The 25994-nt window shown below is 35.4% G+C and overlaps 1 protein-coding gene across 1 annotated transcript in view; it reads right to left on the reverse strand.

The window, feature by feature from the left end:
* SPOCK3 (SPARC/osteonectin, cwcv and kazal like domains proteoglycan 3) overlaps window positions 1–25994 on the reverse strand; it is a 130098-nt gene that overhangs the window by 68390 nt on the left and 35714 nt on the right. The window contains exons 2-3 of the mRNA XM_009272318.2: window positions 23436–23562; window positions 4259–4373 (exon numbers count right to left, since the gene is read on the reverse strand). Coding sequence (XP_009270593.1) covers window positions 4259–4373; window positions 23436–23562 — 242 coding nt within the window. The remainder of the gene's footprint in view (window positions 1–4258; window positions 4374–23435; window positions 23563–25994) is intronic.

Raw genomic sequence — 25994 nt, forward strand, 5'->3', positions numbered from 1 at the left:
ACTTAAAGGGGGCTTATAAGAAAGATGGGGACAAACATTTTAGTAGGGCCTGTTGTGACAGGACAAGGGGAAATGGCTTTAAACTAAAGGGGGGTAGATGTAGGCTAGATATACGGAAGAAATTTTTTACGCTGAGGGTGGTGAAACACGGGCACAGGTTGCCCAGAGAGGTGGTGGATGCCCCATCCCTGGAAACATTCCAGGTCAGGTTGGACGGGGCTCTGAGCAACCTGCTCTAGTTGCAGATGTCCCTGCCCACGGCAGGGGGGTTGGACTAGATGACCTTTAAAAGTCCCTTCCAACCCAAACTATTCTGTGATTTACCCTATTGACTGGTCTCATCTTCTTATCCCAGTGACACAGTTGGTAAGCCTACACTTTGCATCATGCATTTTTGTTCTTATCCATCAGACTGAAGAGCAGGACTAGCAAAAACACTGTGACAGGCAAGGGACAGGGCTCAGTATGTCTCAGAGCAAAAGGATCGTAATTACTATTTGGAGCAAAAAATGGTGCCCAGACACTGCCAAAGGGACAGAAGTCTCCCAGCCTTGTAAAATGTGCAGTGCCACAGAAGCCTGCCTAGTTTCTGGTACCACATAACCACTGGAACAAAGATTCTGAAGAGCTTAGGAAAATAAAGACCTACAGATTCCAGCTCAGTGAAATCCCTACATTCACAAATGTGCAAGCCAGTATGACCTGCATGCCCAAAACCCTGGCACATATTTGAAAAGGAGATTAGGGCAAAAATAGGACAAGGCAATGGCTACGCTTGGAAAATAAGATAGGGTCCTGTAAGTGCTTCTCCACTAGACTCTTAACACCTCTGTCACTAGCGGTGGTGCCTCCCATTCATTCTGGTTTACCTTTCTTTCTCATTCTGCTTCTGCACAACTCCCCAAGCCATCCCTCTCTTCCATACTGCCCATCTTCATTTATTTCTAACTTTGTGTGATCCTTCCCTCTAACACTGCCTCAAGTGCTCTTCAAATTTTCCCACACTTTTATGGCAGTACACTAGGTTTGTTTTTCTTTTCTTTCTCTTTTTAAAAATTACTGGCACACCTGCTGTAGTTTATAGTTTATATGATACACATTGCTTTCTCTAAACTAAAACCAAAACAAAAATATGACAAATAAAGATCTTTCTTTTATTGTGTCCTTTTTTGCTTGTTTCTTTTGTTTTGTTACCAACTTGTACATCTAGTTCTAGATCAAGTTCTTAGACCTTTCATTTTTGGATTCAAGCTAACAGCCCCTGCACATAGGTCAGGTTCAATGTTACCGAATGTATCAGTAAAATGAGCCAGCTTTCACAAAAACCAGGATGTCCGCACCTGACTCACGCATTGAGCAGAGAGCTGGATTAGATGAACTTCAGAGTTCATTTCCAACTAAAAGTTTCCTATGATTTTACAATTAGGTTCACATACGTTTTGAGAGGCAAATCTGTTTTTCTGAATACTGGTTTAATTTTGCTTCGCAAAGGAGTATGAAACTCCACACTGAGACTATTTGGGGAAAGTTCACAGACATACTTTGCTCTCTAGGTACACCAAAAAATCAGCAGAATTTTCCAGTCTGAAAAAATGAAAAATTGTCTTAGATAGGGGATGTATTTTAGGAAACCCTCACTTAAGTTATCCCTGAAACTGGAACACTAATCTTACTTTGCCTCTTTGGCTTCGTCAAATTTCTAAGCAGCTGACATATGCATATATATCTTAGAACACTTAATGGAGTTCAATTTAAAGAAAATAATTGTATTTTTACAACAAAAGTTCTTGTAACAAAGTTATAACAAATTTTGTATTCTGTTACAATAACGGCTGAAATTTCAGTAACGATACTCAGCTCACTTTCATATTTCTCATGTCTCCTGGCCTTTGGCCTTGTAAAGAAATGACATTCAAATTTCAATGTTGCAGCAAAATGTAGCGGCTGGAAAAGCCCTGTATTTTGCTTGCCCTGACAATCTGTCAGGACAGGATTAGTGTTAATTCCCATACTCATAGAGGATCTTTTTTCCTTCTCTTTTACATAACTAAGCACAAGTAATCTTGATCCCTTGGCAGTAAAAAATCTTCAAGAAGAGTTCATTCCTAGGAGTTCATTCTTAATTAAAAACAATTCCATTTTGTTGAAGCCAATAAAATTATGATACTCAGCTCACTTTCATATTTCTCATGTCTCCTGGCCTTTGGCCTTGTAAAGAAATGACATTCAAATTTCAATGTTGCAGCAAAATGTAGCGGCTGGAAAAGCCCTGTATTTTGCTTGCCCTGACAATCTGTCAGGACAGGATTAGTGTTAATTCCCATACTCATAGAGGATCTTTTTTCCTTCTCTTTTACATAACTAAGCACAAGTAATCTTGATCCCTTGGCAGTAAAAAATCTTCAAGAAGAGTTCATTCCTAGGAGTTCATTCTTAATTAAAAACAATTCCATTTTGTTGAAGCCAATAAAATTTATCTATAGATTGCTTTCAATATTTAAGTACAGGAGTACCAGAAATAGAATGTGCTTGCAAGAACACACACAAAGATAAAAATAACTGCATCAGGTGAAACAGCTTCCAGCAGAGAAAATGCTGATTTTATTTTGGTATAAACTGAGGGCAATGACACCATATTCAAAAACTAACACTGGAGAATGGTAGGCCTACTACCCACAGAGAGATGCTTCACGGCTGATTATCTTAATTTCACTTCATGCCCACTGTTAAACAAATATCCCCACGTCTATGCTGGAGATGCAGAAATTGTTGCTAGTAAAAACTGCAACCGCATTAATGCTATACTATATGTCTTATCAAAGGGGCTACATTAACCGTCTCAGACTGGGTCTTCTAGTGTTTTTCATTTGGGCTGGCAATGTGAGCAGATGACAGATTTATCTATTTATTTACAGTTACTACATGAATTTGTAAATTAATGCTTTAAAAAACCCTCAAGGCTGTATCGTTTTGCAGAGGGGTTATAGCACAGAGAATATTTAATTACACATATTCAATTAATGTTTAATTACACAATCAATGATATTGCCGAAGACCAAACCAGTGACCTAAAGGGGTGTTTCAGAGCAGTTTTTTAATTGACTTGTATGCCCACACAACTTGTTTGCAGTGGTCACCTCTATTCATTGCTAAAAGAACATTCATTCATTTTTTAAACTAGGAAAAAAAATAGTTTTGACAGTAGCTACAGCTTGTCACGGAAATTATAAGATTCCCTTGCACAATAAATTTGGAATAGTGGATCAAAGCATAATGAAATACCAACATTAACATAAGCCCGGAATGTAATGCTGGTTTCTTTTATCTTTATAAGGTTGCTACAGGAAAAAAAAAAATCTTCAAAAACTAATTCTGGTGTGTTTCCAATGAGGATACAGGATATTTGTGCATAAAGATTTTTGCTTACTCATCAAAAGTGTGACTATACAGAAAGAACTAAAAAATACATCTAACAGAGATCAGTCTAAAGAAATACAAAAATGCAGACCTCCAGTCATGCTGTTCTTAGCAAATTCAGGTCCATGGTGGCCTAAAACCTCATGCTATGATGGCTCTCTATTCAGGAGCACCAAAGATGGCATCCCGTTTTGTTTAACAAAAATCTTCCAAAGTCACCTGGGAGTCAATGGAATACAAATACACTTTGTACAAATACAAATTTTTTTCTCCAGTTGCACCAGTGGCTAGGAAGCAGTGCAAAGCAACTGCATTTTCCAGCAGCCTGATCTCACGCATGGTCCAAAAGGAAGCTGATTTATTCCTATCAAACACTTTTCAAACAAAGAACTCGCTTTTATATGACAGCCTTTCCTAATAGTTCCTTAGTTTAAGTGCAACTGCTTGCTCCTATGAGCAGTAACAAGGACTTTTAAGTTTCCTTTTTTTTTTTCCCCTATCACACTTCAGTTTCTTGAATTTTCAATTGAAAACACTCAGGAGCAAGGAATGAATTCTTCTTTGTCTTAAGTACAGCCATAAGCATCTGAAGGAGTATTAAAGAGTAAAAAAAAGAACAACAATAACTCATACTAAAATAGCTGCATTTGAAAAATGTAGTGGTATTTTACTGTAGGCACAATTTCAAAAGCCACAGCAAAGAAAACAACCTTGAATAAAAGAAAGCTGGTTTTATTCAAGAATAATCAGTGTTTGTGATCACTGTACTCTTCTGTGAGCAAAATCTTATTTCCTTCTAGAAAGAGCTGTTAAAAATATTACACAAATTACCATCACTCACCTCTCCTATCATTTCTGCCTGCATTTGTGGATTTGTCAGAAGGGCAAGGGCAACGTCCTTCGCATTTCACTGAGATTTGTTTTCCTGAGACACAGGCTTGATAGTCTAATTTGCACTGTAAGGAGAGAGAATGACTGTCATCAATATAAACATCTTTTATAATAAAAATTATAGCTCTTTAAGTATTTTGAAGTGATCTTTCATGAAGTGCTTAAATCTTTGCAGACATAGGTGCTAGGAAAAATTTTCTGCAGTATATGCTAACTTTGTACTAAGAATTAGATTAGATACAGGTACAAAGTTTTTGTTATCTAACCTGGCTACAGTTTCAGGCTCAATTCAAGCATGAATGCACTTGCGGTGTTAGACTGATTTGAATATGCATACTAAACGGAATTAGACTGCATTGGTTTTATTTGTATTATAAGAGCAAATAAACAAGGCAACAATATTCATTATTGATAGGAAGTGATTAACAGTGAATGATTATAGCATTTATATTATAGCATTATCATTTAATTTCTACCTTTAACAGGACAGTATCCTAGTAAAAAGAAATAACAAATAAAATGGAAATCTGTGCCTGATGCAATTCTGCACAGTGACAGTCTTTTCTGATATAGAAACAGATTAATTTGTGTGGTTCTGATCTGTATACTTATAGCGCCAATTCAGAAACCATATAAAAATTAACTAAATCTAACCAGGAAATGAAATTGTTGTTTCAAGCATATAAAAATAACATAGTTAAAGACCACATACATAGAAAATAACATTATTGTAAACACTGTCATTCTTACTGAAAAGCTGAACTTTTATTCCAAAAGAAAAGTTCTCGACATACAAATCTTTCTGCAGGATGTTTTACCAATGTAATATCAAGAAAAACACAAACCAAAACAAAGGGGAAAAAAAATTAAGTAACTACAAAGAGCTTTTTCAGAAAAGGAAAGGAAAGGAGGAAGATGGTTATGCAGAACACTTCATCCTTGAACAAAGGATGGAAGATGTCTCATTAGTCAGGTAAGGGATATATAACTTAAAAGTGAAGGAGTCAGAAAACCAATTCAAGTAACAAATAAAAATATGAAGTGTTTTCTATGCATCGCAACACTTCAGAAGAACAATCTCTCCAGAATTTGTGCCTTATATTCCCTGACTCATCTTCTGTTTGGGTATCAGTTTAATGCAATTCCATTAGACAATTATCAGGATTTCTGGCAAACCCTAAAGTTGAAGTTTCTCTCTCTCTCTCCTGAAAATGAGTAAGGGGTGGGAGCACTGCAGCTATGTAAGAATAAAAGAGCCTCCTGAAAGACTGCACTTGAGGTTTCCACTAGCATGCAGATACAAGCACCGTGAATTTACAGGACTTTATCAACCTTTCATGCAGTCAAACTTCTAACCCTGTCACACTGTCATGCAGTTCTCCACCTAGCATATTTAGCTGAATTTAAAACATGTTTCTGTTGAAAAGAGATATCTTCCCTTTTTTAAGATCTGAGAATTTTTATTGCTCAATCTTAGTAGCTTAAGGAGTCAAACCTACAAATACCTGTGCTTTAGGCTTTGATTACCCTGTTGGTGACTGAACTTAATGAGAACACCATTTAAAATTGGACATATAAATGCATTTCAGGTTTGTTTTACTGAGAATCAGAATATGAAGAGTGCAAAACAAAGGAATACTTTTTTTTCCCCTAAAGATTTCTTTAATACTTTTCTTGAGAGATTATTTTTTACAGACTCCAGTGCTTCTATTTTATTTCACTCAAATGTTGCTGAAGAAGCTAGTAAATACTTCAAAGTTGCTCCAGCTAACATAATAGGTATGAGTTGTGAGTTTATTCCTTTTGATTTATTTTTCTTTAAAGCTGTCTACTCAGTTCTATTTGCAAATAACATTGCCCTTTTAAATGTTAAGAAAAACTTAATGCCCGACACCTGCCACAGGCACTGATACCTGAGTTAGAGAGTGCAAGGTCAGCACATAACACTTCCAAATCAGTATTCCCTTTCACAGGTATGCTAGAATTTTACACTCACTGAACCCATTTTATGGACAGGCAGGCAGCAGAGATAGATGCCTTGTCTCCAGAAACAAAGCAAAATCATGGTGCTTGCACAAGTCAGAAATGAATCAATAGGCTGTTCTGACAATTTTGTATCAGCAGCTAATGACACCAGGAATATAACTCTGGTTCAAACCTCTTGTCATTCTTCCCCCAAACGCCCTGGGATATTGCAAAGGCAGCTCAGCTAAACAAAGGCGGGTCAGACTTCCCTCAACATTAGTCTCAAACTGGTAGAAGAGCAAGGAACATACCTGAAAAACTCCACAGAAAAAGAAATCTGTGGCATACAGAATATGAGGACACGATGAGAAGTAGTGGTACAAAGGAGAAGTAGTGTTGGGAACAGTGACAAAATCATTTGTTTTGTGGCGAAAATATCTGAATAGTCTAAACAGCAGAAAAATACATGAACTATTATGTTATGTATAGCAATAAAATAATTCCGATGCATTTGGCTTTATTAGTGACTTTTCTATATGGGGAAAATATGTCATGAAATTTTCAAATAACTCATCTGTTGGATTTCGTAATATTCCTTATTTATATTGGTTTTATAAACTGTTAACTGCTTGTGCTACTTTCATCACAATCCCTTATATGCATGAAAAAATACCATTTTACTTCTGAATATATCTAGTTTTTTATCTTCTGATCTTTATTCCCCTTTCCTATTAGCATATCAGTTTTCTACACAGGAGTTTCACCATGTCTCATTTGTGTATTTCATTCTAAGGATGCTTCAACTGTTTGAATTTTCACACATTTTGTTTCAAGACAGAAGAATAGGTGTTTCTGACTTCAGAGCAATATGCTGCACAGTGCTTAAAAAAAAAAAATCACTTCAATACAAAGAATATGTACCATGTCAGGGTCTCTTGGCAATATATTTCAGGATGAAAAATTCCTCATTTCTGTACTGTCAAGTTTCCCATAGAAAAATGCAATTTGTTTACTCATATTCTGCCTGTTTGAAAACCTGTTCAGTCTTAAATGGACCCAACATTGTTCAACATTTGCCCAAAGTAGTTGTTTAGTGAACTAGAGACTGTTTACTCAATTCTGCCTGTTTGAAAACCTGTTCAGTCTTAAATGGACCCAACATTGTTCAACATTTGCCCAAAGTAGTTGTTTAGTGAACTAGAGACAAGCAATTAAAATCTGTGGGAAGAAAATCAAAGAATATGTCATCTTTAGACATGACTCATGCAGCTTTACTGTTATTATGGTAAAGATTAGAATAGTTATATTTCTGGAACAACTACTACAGCGTATGTTATTTTGATATACATGAGCTCTGCTCTTAGAACTACTGTTATAGAGTTGGAAAGACTAAATGACAGTAATATATTTCATTAAGCTCTACCACCTTCCATTGTAAAGTAGCTACCTGTCAAAGGCTTCAGAACAGATCTCTGTATATTGTACATATAAAGAGCCTAGTTTTGCCCCAAAATTGAAAAAATCCACCTACTTTTCCATGGCAAAATAATGAAAAAAATGAAAATACAAGGAAAAAAAATATTATTTTTGTATGCATTTGATTGGCATGAATACAAGGACAGGATACACTTTACTTACTACATTAAGTTCCAAACAATTGCAATTTCCCTTGTATTTGTAAACCAAGTTCCAGGTAAGTATCATACATTTCCATATATACGTGTTTACCTGTAGAAAAATCCCCAAAGCATCCTTCTGTGACCCAATGACCTGATTTTTCAAGTGTGAATGACAATATGCATGTCATGAATATATGGGGACGACACTGATAAAACCTGTGACTTGGGAAAACTTTTTGATGACTTCAAATACACAGGAAACCTCTACAGAAAGGAGTAATATGTCAGCACGAGTGTCACACATACAGAGGTAAAATCTCTATGTTGAGCAAAAAAGAATATTCAGAGAATATTTATACAGTCTAGAAGTTCTCAAATTAGTTGAATTTGATACTTACATCCTTGAACATTTGAAGAACTGGCTGAGCAAACTTACAGCCATTGAGAAATTGTGAAGGACATAAGATGTACTATTAGACTGGAAATGAATGAAAGATGAAAGAAATGAATGAATGAAAGAAAAATAAGGAAGGAAAAGACGATCTCAGAAATTATAGGAAAAAAAACCTTTTAAGTTTGATTTCTGGACACCTAGAAGAAGAAAGGAGATGGACCGTGCTATAGGGTTTTATCAGGCAAATCATAATAGATCTCGTTTCATTCTATGGAAGAACTTCTAGGAAACAGATATATTAGATTGCAAATACCCTGATTTTACCAAGGCTTGTCATGCTCTTTTACATTGCAGCCTTGTAAGCCATACTGGGAAGTATGCTATTTGTGTGCTTATATTGTAAGATGAGTACAAAACTAGTTGAAAGTGATCCTCAGAGAGTGGCAATCAATGGCTCACCCTTAAAATGGAAGGCTACACTGAGTGGACTTTTGCAAGGGCAAGTCACAACCCTGGAACTATTCTGCCTTTTCATTAATGGCTTGGAAGATGAAATAAAAGGTATCTTATTAAACATGGAAGAGCCTGGAATAACCGTAGAAGACAGGAATATAATAAAAATACTCATGTTACTGAAATAGGCTAAAAATATAATGTAATTCAATACGGAAAACTGCTATGTTCTACTCTTAGGTGGACATAATAATAACATTGAAAATACAAGCTATGGAACAACTGGCTAGACATCCATTCCAAAGGAAAAATAAAAATCTAGTGATCATTATGAACAATTGAATGGTATTTAAAAACATAACCATACTAGGATATATAAACAGGACTGCAACCTACAAAACATGTAAAATAATTCCACACAGCTCTGGCAGCGCATAAAATAGAGTACCCTGTCCAGCTTTGTGACAAGGTTTCAAACAAGACAGGAGTTAATTGGAAAAAGTCCCAAAAAAGAGTAACAGGAATGACCAGAGGCCTAGAAAATAGAGTCACCAAGAAAGAGGCTCAAGGTGTGGGGATGTTCAGTCTTGAGAAAAGAGGATTCACATAACAGCTGTCAAATAGGTAAAAGGCATCTGAAAGATATCTGAAAAGAATACCAAGACGAATGTTACAAGAAATAATTGGCTTAAATTGCTGCAGAAAAGTTTCAGAGTAGATACTAGGAAGACTTTCTAATAATAAGGGTAGTGAAGTATTAAAATAAATTGTTGGAGAAGTTGATTGAATCTTAGTCATTGTCTTTACAACCAGGATGAGATAAGTCTGTCAGGAATGACACCTGTGTAGTTTATCTTGCTTTGAGAAAATGAGTGGACCAGATGGCATCAAGCTTATTCAGTGAGGAAGTACAGGATAGACCTGATCTAGGAATGAACCAGTGTCAAGAGACTATTGCTTGCATAAATCTTGTTCATTTGCTGGAGAGATTGAAAGAAGCGTAATGAATGAACTAGGGAGACTGCATGAAAGAAAAGGAAAATAATGCTTATGCTGGTCCACTGATCTTAGATAACTTACTTCAGCAAAATTCTGTTTCGTACTGAGTGTATTTGTGCTCTTCTGAGCTCATGAAAACCTCAGATCTGATTTCGGAACATGCTAAATATTTTTAGATAAACTAAACCAAAACTTAATTGAATATATAAATGCTTTGCAATGTGAAACATGAAAAAAACAATCCTTTAATTGGACATCCAAATCTCATGAATAATTTTTTTGTTTCCATCTATCTGCAGAACCATCTTCCACCTGTAAAACAACATTCTCATATCACACAGAGGGACTGTGTGTGAGACTGTAAATTAGTTACTATTTGCAGACTTCTCAAAATCTACAGGAATAAAGACATACTAAAGCAGATGAGGAACTTAGTTTAACTGTGTGGCTACTGTATAATAAAAGACATAAGACTGTACTGAACAGTGCAGAGAAAACAAATTACTGATTAGATACAAGAGAGGTATGTCCATTCTGTATGTTAAGTGAGTGAAGCGTCCTGTGGAAGAAAAGGCAACAGAATTAAGATTGCATTATATGTCTACCCAAAAAGAAAGACAAACAGTGCTTGTGCAACATTAACTTTGACATTTCCCAGCATTTTGTCAATTGGCTTTTTCTCACAGACTTAATTCTGTCCCTTTTTGAGAATGCTACTACCTCAGTGGCAAGGTAACGTTTTTCCACAGTAGTACTGTCTTGCCAGGAGTATCTAGTGGCTTTTAAGCAAACTAACTAAAGCTAAGTAATGAGGATACATGCGATTTCTCTGGCAAGTAAGGAACAGAAGCTCATGCGCTAAGTGTCTTCAGGTGCAGTCTGCAGATACTCTCTCCCATTCCTCCTTTCCTTCACCTTATACATACTGGACAGCTGGAGGCAGATCTGGTACACCCCTACAGTATACAAGTCAGCAGATGTTATCTGCCAGGGCATTCACCTGGATCTCCAACGCCTACTGCGTCCATTATGTGCTTCAAGCCACAGCAACACTGCTATTAGCCCTTGATATGGAAAGATTGAAGTTAGGTCAGATACGTCAACACACCCTTTTCTACCATATAAATGTAACTTCACAGTATCAGATGAAGTGTGAATTGAACGTGAATTAAAGTCTTCTAGAAATTTTCATGTGCTGAGGTATATGACACTTAGAGAAATGCTTTCTAGAACACCATCACATTTAATGCTGAGCATTTAGTAAATTACTTTTTAGACAACCAATAACTAATACTTATGCAACTGTAAAAAATGTTTCATCTTTGAAAGGTAACTGTCACCTTTAGTTGTACCTTATCTGAACAATGAGAGCTCTGTAGAGGTCCATGATTTTTTTTGTGCATTTAAAATCAAACAGGGCATACTATCTAATTCTAAGAAAAAATACACTGATGAACAATTAAATTCATATTGACCTGATAATTATTAGTTCATATGCTACAAATACTTCATTTGAATATATACATCCATATAGGAAAAAAGTTAATAGGGTTTTTTTCTTACTATTACAAATTGTGGTCACGGATAATGATTCCAACACTAGCCAGTGAGACAGAAGAGAATAAGAGGCCCTACTGCTGACCCCTCAGCTCTTCCACCCCCTTGTTCACTCAGCTCTAATCAAACTTTCCACTGTACAGGAAAGGAGAATAAGTGATCTAGTGCAGGTAAAACTGGGGATATCAGTAGGCATTGGAGAATTCCAAAATCTTACCACTATAGACTACAAGTTGTACACCACAGCCTTCTGCACTGCTACCTACCAACTGAACGTTCATAGGCCAAGCAGAGAAACCTAGTTGTTACAGTACAAACAAATAGAATGGCTGAGAGAAAAGAATTTGGAATATCCTCTCAAATTTACATGTTCCTACCAAAAAAGCTCACAGTTCTTCCTTCTCTGCCTGTTTTCTAGATGACCAGCAATGGGTGGTTAGGAGATTTTTCTATGATGCAATCAACAGGATCTCTGAGAAAAGAGCTCTTTGCTAGAGTCCCACAAAGATAGATGCTGAAAAAGAGAATGGAGTGTTAAATATTTCTTCCAGTATCACCATGTGTCTTACTGGTAGAAATCTCTCCTGTAGAACTCCACATTCATGCATCAATACAGATCTCGGTTTTCTCCCCATTTTTAGAACCTGGTACCTCTGACAGTTGAACAGATAACCTCTGATTACCAGTACTCAGTACTGTGTGCTTTCAACTTCATTTCATGCTATTTTGCTTATCCACATTCCCCATTTTCTCACTTTATCCCCATTTCACAAAGCTTACATACATTCCCCTGCTCAAAATTTTGCTTTTACTATATTTTGTGCAAATTGCTATGTGAAATTATGGCCTCAGATTTGAGTCTCCTAAAGTAAAATATGTAAGAAACTACAATTTGCTTTACTGGGTTGGTGATTCCTGTCACCAGTCATGGGGGCGGCGTGGGGAGAGTGAGTATTGATCAGGTTATGTTCCAGGTCCAGTTCAACACGGAGCATTACTTGATATGGAACATGGAAAAGAGGTAAAGGACCGCTTGACACAAGGGGCCAGTTCCAGGCAATGGCTGGTACTGCTCCTTTGTGCAGTGGTGTCACTTTAGGTTGGCTTAAAATGGAGGTGAAAACATGGCCAGAGTTAGTGACGTTAATGTGGTAAACCTAATTTTGAAATTATTATGCCATTTTACAGTTCTTTACAAAAAGCAGCCAAGAAGGCACAAGCAGTTGCAATGTAGAATTTTTAACTAAAACCAGCTAGACGTAATGCCAAGATACCACATTTTCAACTAATTCAAGCTTTAGAAAATAAAAATTAATGTGCAACTTTATCTATGAAGTGTCATCCAGATCTATAGATGCCTTTTTGTCCTGTCAGCAACCTGTTAATCATGTGTATTACCTACCCAAACAATAGGAATTTGGGTAAAAAGCTTTTCAGCAAACAAGTATTACTATTTAAAATGAAAATAACATTTAAAAAATACTAACCTTAAAGACACGCAACCAGCATTTTGACCAGAGAACAAAAGGAATGTGCCTATTGAACCACGACCCTGAGCAAAGAAAATCTTTTGTGGTTGAAGGAGAACTGATGATACATTGTTTATAAAGCTATGAACTAGAGAAAGCAATTTACATGACAAAATGAAAATCTGTATGCACAGTTCCCTTACTGTTCACCTCTACAGCTCTTGCCTGTCTTCTTCAGCACTCTGCAGTGCAAAGGCATAAAAAGAAAAGCCTGAAATCAGGTCAACTAGCTATTGAATCTTTTTCGGACACCCTAGAAAACATATTAAGTCACAGAAACATGCAGAAAGATGACTACTGGGATTATTTAAATTAGGCACCAACCTGTCTTTGCTTTAACACTTAGAGGCTTTTAGAGACACATGCTGCTTAGGAGCTTCTGAAAATGCTTCTAAGGACCTATCTGCTTTTTAGATCAGCCATCTGAATTTTTAGGCACCAACTCGGTTTGGTAAATATATACCTCACCATCTTATTCCATACATTTTGCAAACAGGTAAACTAATATTTTATACCATCAAATGAGAACATAAAGCATAATTAATGCTAAATGACAAAACCCTATGATATCCCTACTTGAAACATACTATTTCCAGTAAATTAAAAAGTATTAATAATAATGCTTCTAGTCATTTTTTGTGTAAAATAACGTAATATATTACCTCATATCCAAATTAATATTTCAATATTCCTTGAAGACAATAAATTCTGTAAAAAACAAGATATTTCAAATATAAAAAATATAAAAATAATATTTAGTGTTTTAAAAAAAACTTATTGACAAAAGGGGTAAAAATATATAACCATATTACTCCTACCTATATTATTCCTTCTGATCTTGTCTATTCCAAAATCATAAACACTGATGCAATTTGAAAATACACTAACAGCTCAATGTAAGCATGCTTAATATAACTTATTTCTCTTTCTGACATATACAGGCCTATACTTAAGTCTATACATTCTGGCTCTTATTCAGAGCTCTCGCTCATATAGTCCAAATTTCAGCACTTCATCAGGCTCCTTGTTTCGAACTTCTTCATAATTTTCAGCAGATCCAAGCTACAGATGCACAGAATGTCACTCAATGCTGAACGTACATGAGATCCTTGGTGTACCTCATTGCTGGCATTCCAAGTTCCCACTTCAAATTTGAAAATCAATATTCAAAGAAAAATTGAAAATGTGAGCAAAAACATTCAATTCTCCTAAACCATCATCTTAAAAACAGCTGACTATTTTGGTTCAAAATCAGCCAAGAAAGTTCTTCACTGATTTTCAGCAGACATGCAAATTTCTGAGTAATGGCAATGGTAAAATAAAAGTAATGGCAACGTTATAAAGCCTTATAAGAAGACACAAATGGCTTGTAAAAGCATGGAATATTTTGTTAAAAGAATCTGCTTATTGCTTATTAACATGCATTATCACTGTATTTTTAATGTGATACAGTTTCCTAAACCATGCTGGCTGATTGCATTAATAATTAAACAAGTTCAATTTATCTAATTATATCTAAGTTGAAATATTTATAAAGTTATATGTGAGCTAAAATAGCATCTAAAGGGCGTGCTCATTAGCCTTCAATTACAGGAAAAATAATGAAAGTAATAAAAGTAATGTGCATGGACCTAGCTAGTCCATGTTGGGTTATTCCGTCCAAGTTTCTAAGACATTTAAACTGTATGTCAACTGGGGGGAAAAAAAAAGAGAATGCAAAAAAAGAAATTCTGTAGTTACTTACATTTAAGTGAAACCTTCATCAGTGCACTACAGAATCACCCTTTGGATCAGAAGTTAGACACACCTAGGCACTCTCAGTTTCTTACCATCACATTGCCTCTACAGCTCTCTACTCTGTTTTTTCGCCCACCTAAAAGTGTATGCTAAAATTCATTTGAACTCAAAGTACTAGATTTTATTTATTAAACAGTCCAAAACAGAAGGCTACATGTGCTGCCACTGAAGGAAACGTTTATGAAATTCCATGTTCATAATGGTTTTCATCCTGTCAGGGAAGAAACATGCTGTTGGGCAAGTGGGAGTTAATATTCCAAAGCATGGCTGTTTTTCCCCGAGATTACATGTATCTTTTCTTGAACTTAAAGAGATATATCTTGCGTAGAGACACACAGAACTGTGCCTAAAACTTTCTACTTTTTGCTGTTAGTACTTAATTTCTAAAATACACAAAAGATTTCCCTGTTCTGTGTCAAACACATATGGATTAAAATCAGGAAAACAAAAAGCCAAGTCTTCATACGTCATGTTCTGAATGAAGAGCTAAACTTCTGTTATGGTGTCTGATGTTACTACTTGAAACTTCACAGTATTTCAGCTTCTTGCTACGTCTAAGTGCAACCTACATGAACAGTGTGTAAGAATATATTTTTTTTAAGCTAAACACTTTGTTCTGATTACTAAATTTAATTCCAAGTTCTAAAAAAATTTAATTTTAATAATTCCTTTTTCCTAGTAATTTTTACTTCATTTGCAGCTCTGTAGCTTTTTAAATGCTTACTGTTCTGTTAATTGCTAAAGAAAACTAAAATGGCTAAGTAATGTTAAGTACATCTTCTTTTGTGTCTGCTACATCTATGTTGTTCCAAAACCCTTCTTAAAGGGAAAAGTAGAATTAATTTTTAAGAAAAATAATGATTCAGAAAAAGAGAAAGAAATTAGAGAAAAAATACATTTATTATAACTCTCCATAACACATGGTACATGGAACAGGCTGTTGTAAACCAACAAAATGATCCATGGGTCCACTGCTACTTGAGAAGCATATATTTAAATTCCACTATGACAAAGAGGAGACAAGGAGACACGTTCAAGGGGGGAAAAAAAAAAACAAACAAGGTCCCATGGTTCAGTGCACTGGGAAGTGATGTCTGGTTTAAATACACATGTAAAAACAAATGGTGCATCAGAATTAAAAGAAAATAGCAGAGGAAAAAAAAGGTAGATACCAGGCATTTAAGTTAGATTTCTGGCCTTTTTAGGGTAGGATGTAAAGCTGTCAGAGACACGAGAACAGAAATGCACCACTAAACTTCTTCCTTTCTAATAAGTGTTTACATGCATTTTCCATACCATCTCCTATACTGGCACACTCTTTGCAGTCTTCTTTCAGAGAATTATTACTGTAATATTTAAATGTTTTCACTGGGCCAAGACCTGAGCCAGTTTTCTTGTTTGCTGTTTGCCCCTTCCAATCTCATCTTCTTTAATCCCATTCTTAACATAGATTGTCTGCTACTAACTCTCAAAATTTGTTCCCTAGGCTGACATCATCTTGTTTCATGCCCAGTGTCTTTAACCACTCTCTCTCTTCCTTTATAAAAAGGTTCTTTTCAATTTTTTTCAAGAAAAATGCCCAAACAAAAGTCTTCCAAGATCATAAAAATCCTCTTATCCCACCCTAACTACCTCTCCAATTACTACGCTCTTTATCCTCCACTCCACTGAAACCATGCTCACTAATGAGCTTCTGTTTGGTAAATCTGAGACGATCTTCTCTTTTCATCCCCTTCTTGCAACCGACAGCTCATCACTATCTCTTTTCCACTGTTTTCTCAGGTGCCTTAATGTTTCAAACAGCTACACAAACTTAAGAACATTACTTATTGTCTCTTAATGTTCCAGATCCATCTTTCTATTGGTTTCTTTTCAGAACTGTTTTCTGCTCCCCACCATCACTCCACAAGCATAACTATGCCAGTGGCAGCTCCTGTGTTCAGCCCCTATGCATTTCTGCCTGCATACAGTGTTGATACATTCTCCTGGAAAAGAATTCTTGTGCCAAAATGATTCTGATTATTTTAGCTGTAATTCTAGTTACAACATTTTGAATACTATATTCAAAAGATTAACTTCTGCTGGTTAAAGCTACCATTCAGAGCAAGACTGTTCTTTAATCCCCAGATAAGTGTGGATGTCTCTAATGCAACCTAACAGTTTAAGAAATCTGAATCTTTAACTGTCTTCTCAACTTCACTTGAAGTAATTTGACTTTTTCTTATTTTACTGGCTGTCCTGTTTGACAGTTAACATACAAATTTAGATTTTCATGAATAGGTTCTGAATCTGAGTTCTTTCTGCATTCATTATTTTGTATCAGTATACTGCTGCTGTGATACGAGAGACATTTAATAAACACTGACACTTGTTTCACTTTCCCCTATTTGTCCTATTGTTTTATTGGTTTGTCCTTCCAGCCTAGATCGTTTCTAATCTAGAGAAAACTTAATACTATTTTAAAAAACAATGTAAAGGCATTACATAGATGAAGGCTTAAGAAAATGCTTTCCAGTCCATAATGTAGCATTTTTTAATTTTTATTGAAGTAATGAGTTTATGCAAATTTTAATGTAAATCCAATATATAATTTTATATTAAACAAACATAGTATTCTGGAAATGAAAAAACAGAACCAAATTCAATTCTTGTTAGTATAAATATGTCACCCTAGTCTAAGAAATACTGAGCTGCTCAGAATTTCAAAATATTGAAGGTTCTATGAAGTAATTTGTCATCTAAGCTACCATCTCCATTCTCTACAACTTTAGCAGCTATTTATTTTGAATGCAGTTGATAAAAAGAGATCAGTTATATATAATTTGGAATTTTTAGTACATCAGCCTATTTGGAAAACTGGATTAAGTAAAGCGAGTCACCCTTCTGATGTTTCTCTGTCTTTTTTTGAATACCACATCCTATCAATTTGAAGGTTCCAGATAAAATTTCAGGCTTTACTGGCAAAACCCATTGATCGTGGAAGCTGGAAAAGCAGACAATCTCATTTCCTGATTTTTTATTATTAGCCTTTTTTAAGCATCTAAACAATAAACAAGGAGTTTCCAGTATTTCTGTGAAGACCAGTTTATCCTGATAAAGTATACTCCATGGATCGATCAATCAAGACACATTTTATCTCACTGACTACTGGTCATTCTCATTCAAGAAAGGTTTGTTTGGGGGGTTTTGTTTGGGGTTTTTTTTGGCAGGGGGAGAGAGTGGGACGGGAGCAGGGCTGGTCATGGTTTGTTTGGGTTTTTTTCATTTGCCAACAACTTTGTTTTATTTGCCAATGTACCTCAGCCACAAGTCCTTCACTGTAACAGTCCAATGTAGGTTTGGTCTGTAGAAGGCTTTAAAGTTACCCACTTGAACAGGGTGATTTTGGCTGGGTCTTGCTTGGGAACTGGATAGAGACACAAATCTTAATTTTGAGAGGCCCCTTTTGACAAAACCTACTTTTATTAGAAAAACAAATTGAAAGTATCCTACTTTCTGGTGCTGGCAGAGCACCTGAAAGAAGCTACTTCTTCCAGCTGCAAGAATATGGACCAGCATGCTGTCAAATATTTCAGAAAGATCATATTATTTTATTACTAAGGATGGCAGGCAATGATTTCACCTTATTTTTTTTGGCTACATTTCAACTGACAGTTAAGTCTACAGCAGATTGCTTAATAACAATGCAGATAAAAAACAAAAGGCATAGTGGATTAGCCCAATTTAAAAAGTAAGACTGACATACAGTGAATCAGGTTTGTGAAAATTACCTTCATTTACTATTACAAAATAGATAGATCAGATATTTCAACATTCTGACCTCTCATGATCTCTCACAAGAAAACAATCTGGAGTAATTTGAATAAAATAATCCTAGACATTATGGAAACTGAATACTTATGGTTTTAGCGCAATCTTTTCTGAAGTAGAAAGGAACTGTCAACAGCTCAGGCATGTGTCCTGAAAACTCACAATAAGCTAATAAATCAATTTAAATCCATTTAACTTTTATAATAGGACAATGTTTAAAATAACATAAAAGATTAAAAATGTTGATACTTATTTTTTATGCTTCCTCCAAACAAGCTGTCTTATACCAAACACACTGCTAAGGGATACAGATTATTAAGTAAAAGTCTTAGAAAACACCTGAAATGAATAAAAGCAGCAACAATTTTAAAAAGAAAAATGTTAAATATGGGATGCCCTGAGAATAAAAATCTAGGCATTTAGGTTAATGTAAAATTATAAACAAAATTTGGATAGAGTAAGCAACCAGTACCAAACTCTCCCCTCCACACACAGTGTGATTTTATCCACTGGCTCTCTTTCACTCTTCTAATGAGAAAGGAATCATAATTTGGGAGACTGAAGAAAGTATTTTAATATTAAAAAAATCTAAATCCACATACCTATCTATCTGTAAAGTATATCAAGAATTCATATCCTCTTTTCTACCTGTTTGCTTTTCTATACCTTTTCCATCTTAGTCCGAGAAGCTAGTTTAGACCCATTATTTTTGTAAAACATGATTTTTATTGCTATTTATGCCCATAGGGATGTCATCGATCACATGAAGTTTTCATAGGTAGGAGAAAAAATATTTCATAAAAAATTCACTGTCAATATGAAACCAGCTTAAGCAAATTGTTGCTAACAATAAAACTGATCTAGACCTTTTCCATCTTAGTCCGAGAAGCTAGTTTAGACCCATTATTTTTGTAAAACATGATTTTTATTGCTATTTATGCCCATAGGGATGTCATCGATCACATGAAGTTTTCATAGGTAGGAGAAAAAATATTTCATAAAAAATTCACTGTCAATATGAAACCAGCTTAAGCAAATTGTTGCTAACAATAAAACTGATCTAGGACTTACTGCCAAGATGATCCTGGAATAAAATCATGGAGCAATGGGCATATTCTAAGGATTAATTTATTTCTGTGGTGTTTTTCTTTCAAAATATTCAAAATATTGCTCATTGATCTTATTTAAGGTTAGATTTTGTTAGTAGTGGGTCTACTTGTTGACCATGTTCAACCTAAGGGAGGAATCTTCAGCCTATTATACCAGAGCTGTAATTAAAATATGCAAAAACCACTCAAAATACAATTCATCTGATGTGTGACCGTATTTTTTTTTCCTAGTGGCCACTTTTCAGAAGGCCCAGTTATAATACAGTACAATATGGGAGAATTGTTCCAACAGAAGCATTCAAACCCGAGCATCATCATCTCATCCAGTTACACTGGCTTTACTGTATGCATGCTGGAGAGCAGTGAGTTGCATCCCTGGGTAAAATAATGGCAGAAGGTAGGTTGCTGCCTCAAAACACCGCATTGGAGCTGCACTCCATGTCCTTTTATTTCCCTATTAATCCCAGAAAAGATGAAGCTAGAAACAGGCTGCAAAAGCTGTCCTGGCAGCAGTGACTGCATTTTCCCTGGCGAATAAATGGGGTGCCAAATACTTAGGGGTACCAAAGCCCTATGCTACAGCACTGCTTGAGAATTCCTAGAGTTAAAATCAATAATGCACTTTCAAGTGCCAAAGTTTAGAGAAATGCAGAAGGTAAAACTACACTAATGAAGTGTAAAACACTTGCAGTATTATTTAAAGACTATTAACTAAAAATTGTTTCTAACACCACCCTGGTAAGGAAACGGCAGGATGTCTTTATACTGAATTTCTTCTCACATAATAATTAATGTTCACTTTGATTACTCAACATTTTAGCACATAATATTTTTATTTCAACATTATTGTAATGCTAATAATGATTATCTTACACCTGCTACTTTTCCTTTACACTGACTGCATGTGACTAATTGTGGGCTGAGAACACAGTAAAACTAACCTGGCCTGCTAAAATGAATGGGAAACAAAACATAAGGATGTTACCTGACTCTGGATGAGCTCAATTTAGAAATTAACCTTTCTTTCTGCATTGTCTACCTACCATATAATCTTTTCTTTTTTTCCCCAAAGCAAAAAACATGTATGAAATATCTATAGTTACATAATTTAACACAAACATTTGCATGGGCTTGGCCTGAAAAGGGAGGGCATACTCCCAAAGCAGCGTCCATCCAGTAACTGCCAGCTGCCTGGCTGTGTTCTACAATACTATTACTATTTACTGACTTGTTTTCAGAAAATGTATAATACAATTTGCCACGGTCATTGACAAATGCATTCTAAATACAAGAAAATTGCTATATAAACTCCTACTGGACCTTGATGACACAATGAAACTAAACTTTGCCTGGAGTAAAGGAACACAAATATTCATCTTTATGTCAATTTTTAAAATGACTGCTCCTGAAATAACCTTGCAAGGACCTCTATTTTGATGCAACTGAACCATGGAATATGAAACCATAACATTATCGAAAAGTAATACAAATAAATATTTATAGACTAATACAGATCTTCTGCGGTCATTAACTTTTTTTTAGCATTTTGCTGCCATAAACTTAGACTTGAAGTCTACCATTACGAGGTAGTGGAAGACAAAAGGAAAACCCTGCAAAAGCTCTCTAATGCTACATTACTTCTGCATTATATGTACGTAAGGGACATAGAGGATGGATAGTACGTACTTTTGCACTGACCTCAGCTCTGATATTGCACTCTGGATAGTACGTACTATTGCACTGACCTCAGCTCTGATATTGCACTGGAATGGATACAAAGAGTATCTATTTAACCCACTCATTTCTCATCATTCTGTCTGAGAAGCACACCCTCACCTTTAACATATGAACTGATGTAAAAATACCTGCATCTTATCGTTATTTATAGTCTTCTGTACATCTACTTCAGACTAAACCATGAGAGGCCATAAGGGTCACTTCCGCCTACAGGACTATTCAGAATACAGCATTCCTGTATGATACTATAGGAAATAAGTAATGAGGTTAAAACTGGCTGTGATGTTTATATTACATTAGGAAGAATTTAGGGAGAGACTGTAATGGATAAAGTATACAGTATTTAAAAAAAATAAAATTGCTCATTCAGTATTACCTGTATCAAATTATCTACCTTGTCTACTTAAATTGCAAAATCATAGACACTACTGTCTGTTTTATATCTACGTGCAGGCTAGGCTTGGGGCTTAAAGACTAACTGAACCTTCACATGGCACAGCAAAAGCCATGCTAAATGACAGTATCACCTAATGTCTAGTAAGATGCAAGCACATTTCAAGCTCTTGATAAATCATAGACAGGAGATTACTGTGAATGAAAATAAGAGTATTTTCAAATACCTAAATTAAAACTTTAAGTCATATCGTCACTGGAAAGGAGTTATTTTTCTGCTAAGCCAGAGTCCAAAATTCCTGTGTAGGGCCTCAGATATCCTGGTGTAAAGAGTTAGAATTTTTTTTATTATTATTATTTTTTTAAAGGAAAATCAAGATTCTTGACCAGTTCCCTACAACTAAATAATCAGAATGCAAGAAGAACATTTTCTAATGTAAGATGTAGGATTGCGTAAAATTGTCAAGGTTGAGGAAGCACTAGTCATATTCTGATGCTTTTATCTTATCAAGAAGAAAATATCCTTGGAGAGGATACTTAGCGTTCAAGCCAATAGCCAGTCACTCCTGGAAACTCTAATCCTTTTTTGTAAAATTCAGACGTAGTTTGTGATTGCAGTAGAAAAACAAAAGAAAACTCATTACAGCAAATACTAACTCTGGAATCGTTAAATACTAGGAAATATCCTAAAACTATTTTGCTTAAAATGCTATATGGAATTTTTTTCTCTGTAAGTAATGAACACAGAGCTTCTGCATCTCCATCAATTTAATCTAGAACAATCAGCATTATTTTTATTACTATATTACTTTTGAAGCACTGGATATTTTCTACTACTAGAAACATTTTGTTAGTGGAAGGACATGGTGTCAGAATGACAGAATACAGTAGCTCCTCTTGTACTACTGAATTGCATGCCGTTTGTGACAAAAATGGGTTCATCAAGAGCACACGTTTGTTTCTCCTAGAGAGGATTCAGTTGTTAGTATGGGCTGAACATTCTTCTACTGAAAGTTTTAAGAGAGTATGCTAAACAAATTGATTTGTTTTCAGCATTATGAAGTCCCTCCACCTCCCAAGTTTCACCTGAGCACTGTACTAATGCAGTCCCATGGTTCCTGGACTTCAGCGTGACCAGCACAAAATCTTTTCTCCAAAAAAGACTGGCTACACTGACAGTAACATTTTTTAATTACTATTGCATCTCCAAATAAGTATGACAGAAAAGACAGGAGGGTTCAGGAACACAGAAGGAAGATTTGCTTACGGTCTTAAAATACAAAAAATTCTGTTGCAAAGCAAGATATGCAACAATTATTTACTTTATTACACTTTTTATCTGGGTATGTTACATCTATGCCTAGGTGCTTGCAATGTGAAGCATCCCCTCAGTGGTCACCTGGAAAATCTGACTTAACATGTTTATCCTACCCTAAACTGGGGACACACAACACTTCTTTCCTTATTCAAAACCCTGCCTTGCTGTCTGTTGCAGATAGACTTCACCTGGAGCTCCGTTATATTGTGGAGCACTCTTACACTGTGCTTCTTTGGGTACTACTGTTTCATGCTGCTTAGGATTTGCTACCATTTTGCTTTTTTGTCTTACAATATACTAAAATTGCTGTAGGTTGCAGTCTGTAATATATATTTTAGTCAAAACAAATAAATGCTGATTTGTGTTACAATACAGTACTTTATTTTCCAAGAGCTGGAATTGATGGGTACAATGAAAGAAAAATTTAGTTCTTTATTTAATTCTTACCTGAGAAGAATATGTGTGACCATCTGATCCACAAACAGGATTGGTATAAACTACTGGACACTGCTTGCAGTTTGATGAAATGGGACCACCCCTCCACTGTTTATGGCCTAAACCAGCCTCTTTCATACTGTAAGTAAACAAAAAGTATGTAATTCTGATAAGCAGTAGTAAAAATAGAACAGATTCAGGGTATTTTAATGAGCCTTTACAAATAGTAAGCCATACATAATTTCAGCCATAAAGTTTTCTTCTAAGTAAAGAGCTGCCACAGTCTTTGGTATACACTCGCTCACCTTCGTACATTACTCACTGTAGTGATACTTGATACCTGTGTATTATTTCACTTTCTAAGACATCTTAGTAGAAAAAGATGATTAAGATGATGCTTTGGTGACTGTTACACTTATTGATCAGTGAAAGATGTCTGACTTGTGTGGTATTTACTTTTTTTATTGTTATTAAATAGTATGGATGGAGCTGTTGTATTAATACCGGTGTTTAAGGAGGTAACATTTAAGTATTACAAAATGATACCATAAATACTTCTATAGAAACAGGTAGGTGGTCCTTCAGAGTACTGTTTGCCCCACTTTGACCACTGCCTTTCACAGCTTACATTTTGTAAAATTCAGATTCTAGCACCCAATGTAAAGTTCAAAGGAAAAAAAAAAGGTAATCCACTGGAGCACAGAATTGATCTGCGTAAGTGTGTATGTGTTATGCTTATACAAACAGGTAGATATAGCTAGATGGATCATTTTAACGCAGAAAAAAGCTATGCTGGGTCAGACCAGAAGTCTAACATAAGTTACTGATGCTTCCTTAGAATACTCTCCTAGCCTTCAGTAATTCATGGCATATGGCCATCCTCAGACAAACATGTTTTCGCTTTGTAGCTTTGAATTAATTTTTATTTCATGAATTTTTCCAATTGCTTTTTGCAACTATGAAAGCATTTAGCAGTCATTGTATCTTGAAACAGCTGTTTTATGACAGTTGCCCGATTCATAGACTGACCTACAGTATGCTTTATCTATTAATGACTTCCATATAAATAAGAAAATAAAACAATAACACATGATTTTTATACTGTGTTTTCTGCTTGGAATCTTAATGAGGAATCTAAAAATGATTAAGTTTAGAATACAGCAATGACTTATCAGGACACACTCAAGTAGTAAATGTTCAAAGTTATAAAAAACTCAAATCAAATCTTTAATGGAGCAGAACTCTTTCAGCTTGGTTCACCTACAGATAATCAAGAATTATTTTGCTAATTAGTCATGAATCACTGTTTGAGAAGAACTTGTCTGGTGTAATAAAAAAAAAAGAAATTAGAGAAAATAAACTCCTCATCCTCTGGTTTTGTGATGTGCAGAGTAAAAGGCTAAAAGCGCACACCTAGCAGTAAACTGGTGATGATCAAAACCAATACCCCGTTTCTCAGCTATGCTAATGTTTTTATGCTATTCATAATTTTGGCTGTAAATGTGGTCTTTAAGAAGAAAAGAAAAATCATGGAAGTTATAAGAAGTTCACATTCACATTATGTTTTGTGGCTAAATTTTGAACTGCATAGATTTTTTATAGTCTAAGCAGGGACCTGAAATGTTGTACACAGAAATTATCAGTTACTGCTGAAAAAGCCAGTAATAGCTTAAATTACATGTAGCATAATGAGTGGTAAAATATCCGTACAGGAAGTTTTTAATGTCCATCAAGAAGCATAAAAAAAAAAGGAAACGATTCAAACATACCACCCTAATTAATAATAAATAACAATCCTTTCTGCTGAGTTGCATCATTTGAAGACTAAGTACAAACCATTTCATTTCTATTATAGTAAAGCAAAGCAAAGTTGAACTGTATCTTTGCTTATGTATAATATATAGAAATAATCTGAGTATTGCTGCTCCTCTCACGCAACTGAAGAGTTTCCCAATCATCCACACAAGCTCCAGCTTAATTAGACGGCTGCATCTTTCTCTTACTTCTAGTTACTTTTATAGCTCACAATTTTCCAGAAGTGGCCCAGTAGCCTGAGGTTACTGACAGGACCAGAGTCCCAACTATCAACCTGATGCAATTTCTGTTTATCTGAGATACAGTAACTTTAAAACACCGCATAAATCAATTGCAAAAGTTCCAGACATCAACAGGGAGAACCCCATTAATATCAGCAAAAAACAGAAATCGGAAGCAGGATTTGTGAGATACACAGGGGCTGTTGAGTGTGATGCTTAAAACATTTCAAAGAAAGGACTAGTGGTTATTAAGAGGGTTTTAGCACATCTGCACCCTTGTACATGCCCTCAATGAAGTTAAAAGACAAAAAAAGACAGAGGGAAGGAAAAAAAAAAGAAAAAAGCCCTTTTAGATGGAGGAAAATGGGTAAGTAAAATCACCTAAAGGAAGGAAAATAGAATGATGTGTCTCAGGAAGGACCACAACAGGGGTGGACGCGAGAACAAGCTCAGGACATAAAAATTGCAGGTCTGTGACAACCAGCGGAGAGCTATGAAGAAAATGGAAAATATTTTATATTTTATAATACAAAAA

Source organism: Aptenodytes forsteri, unplaced genomic scaffold (assembly GCF_000699145.1).
Source record: "Aptenodytes forsteri isolate BGI_AS27 unplaced genomic scaffold, ASM69914v1 Scaffold13, whole genome shotgun sequence".
Taxonomy (NCBI): domain Eukaryota; kingdom Metazoa; phylum Chordata; class Aves; order Sphenisciformes; family Spheniscidae; genus Aptenodytes; species Aptenodytes forsteri.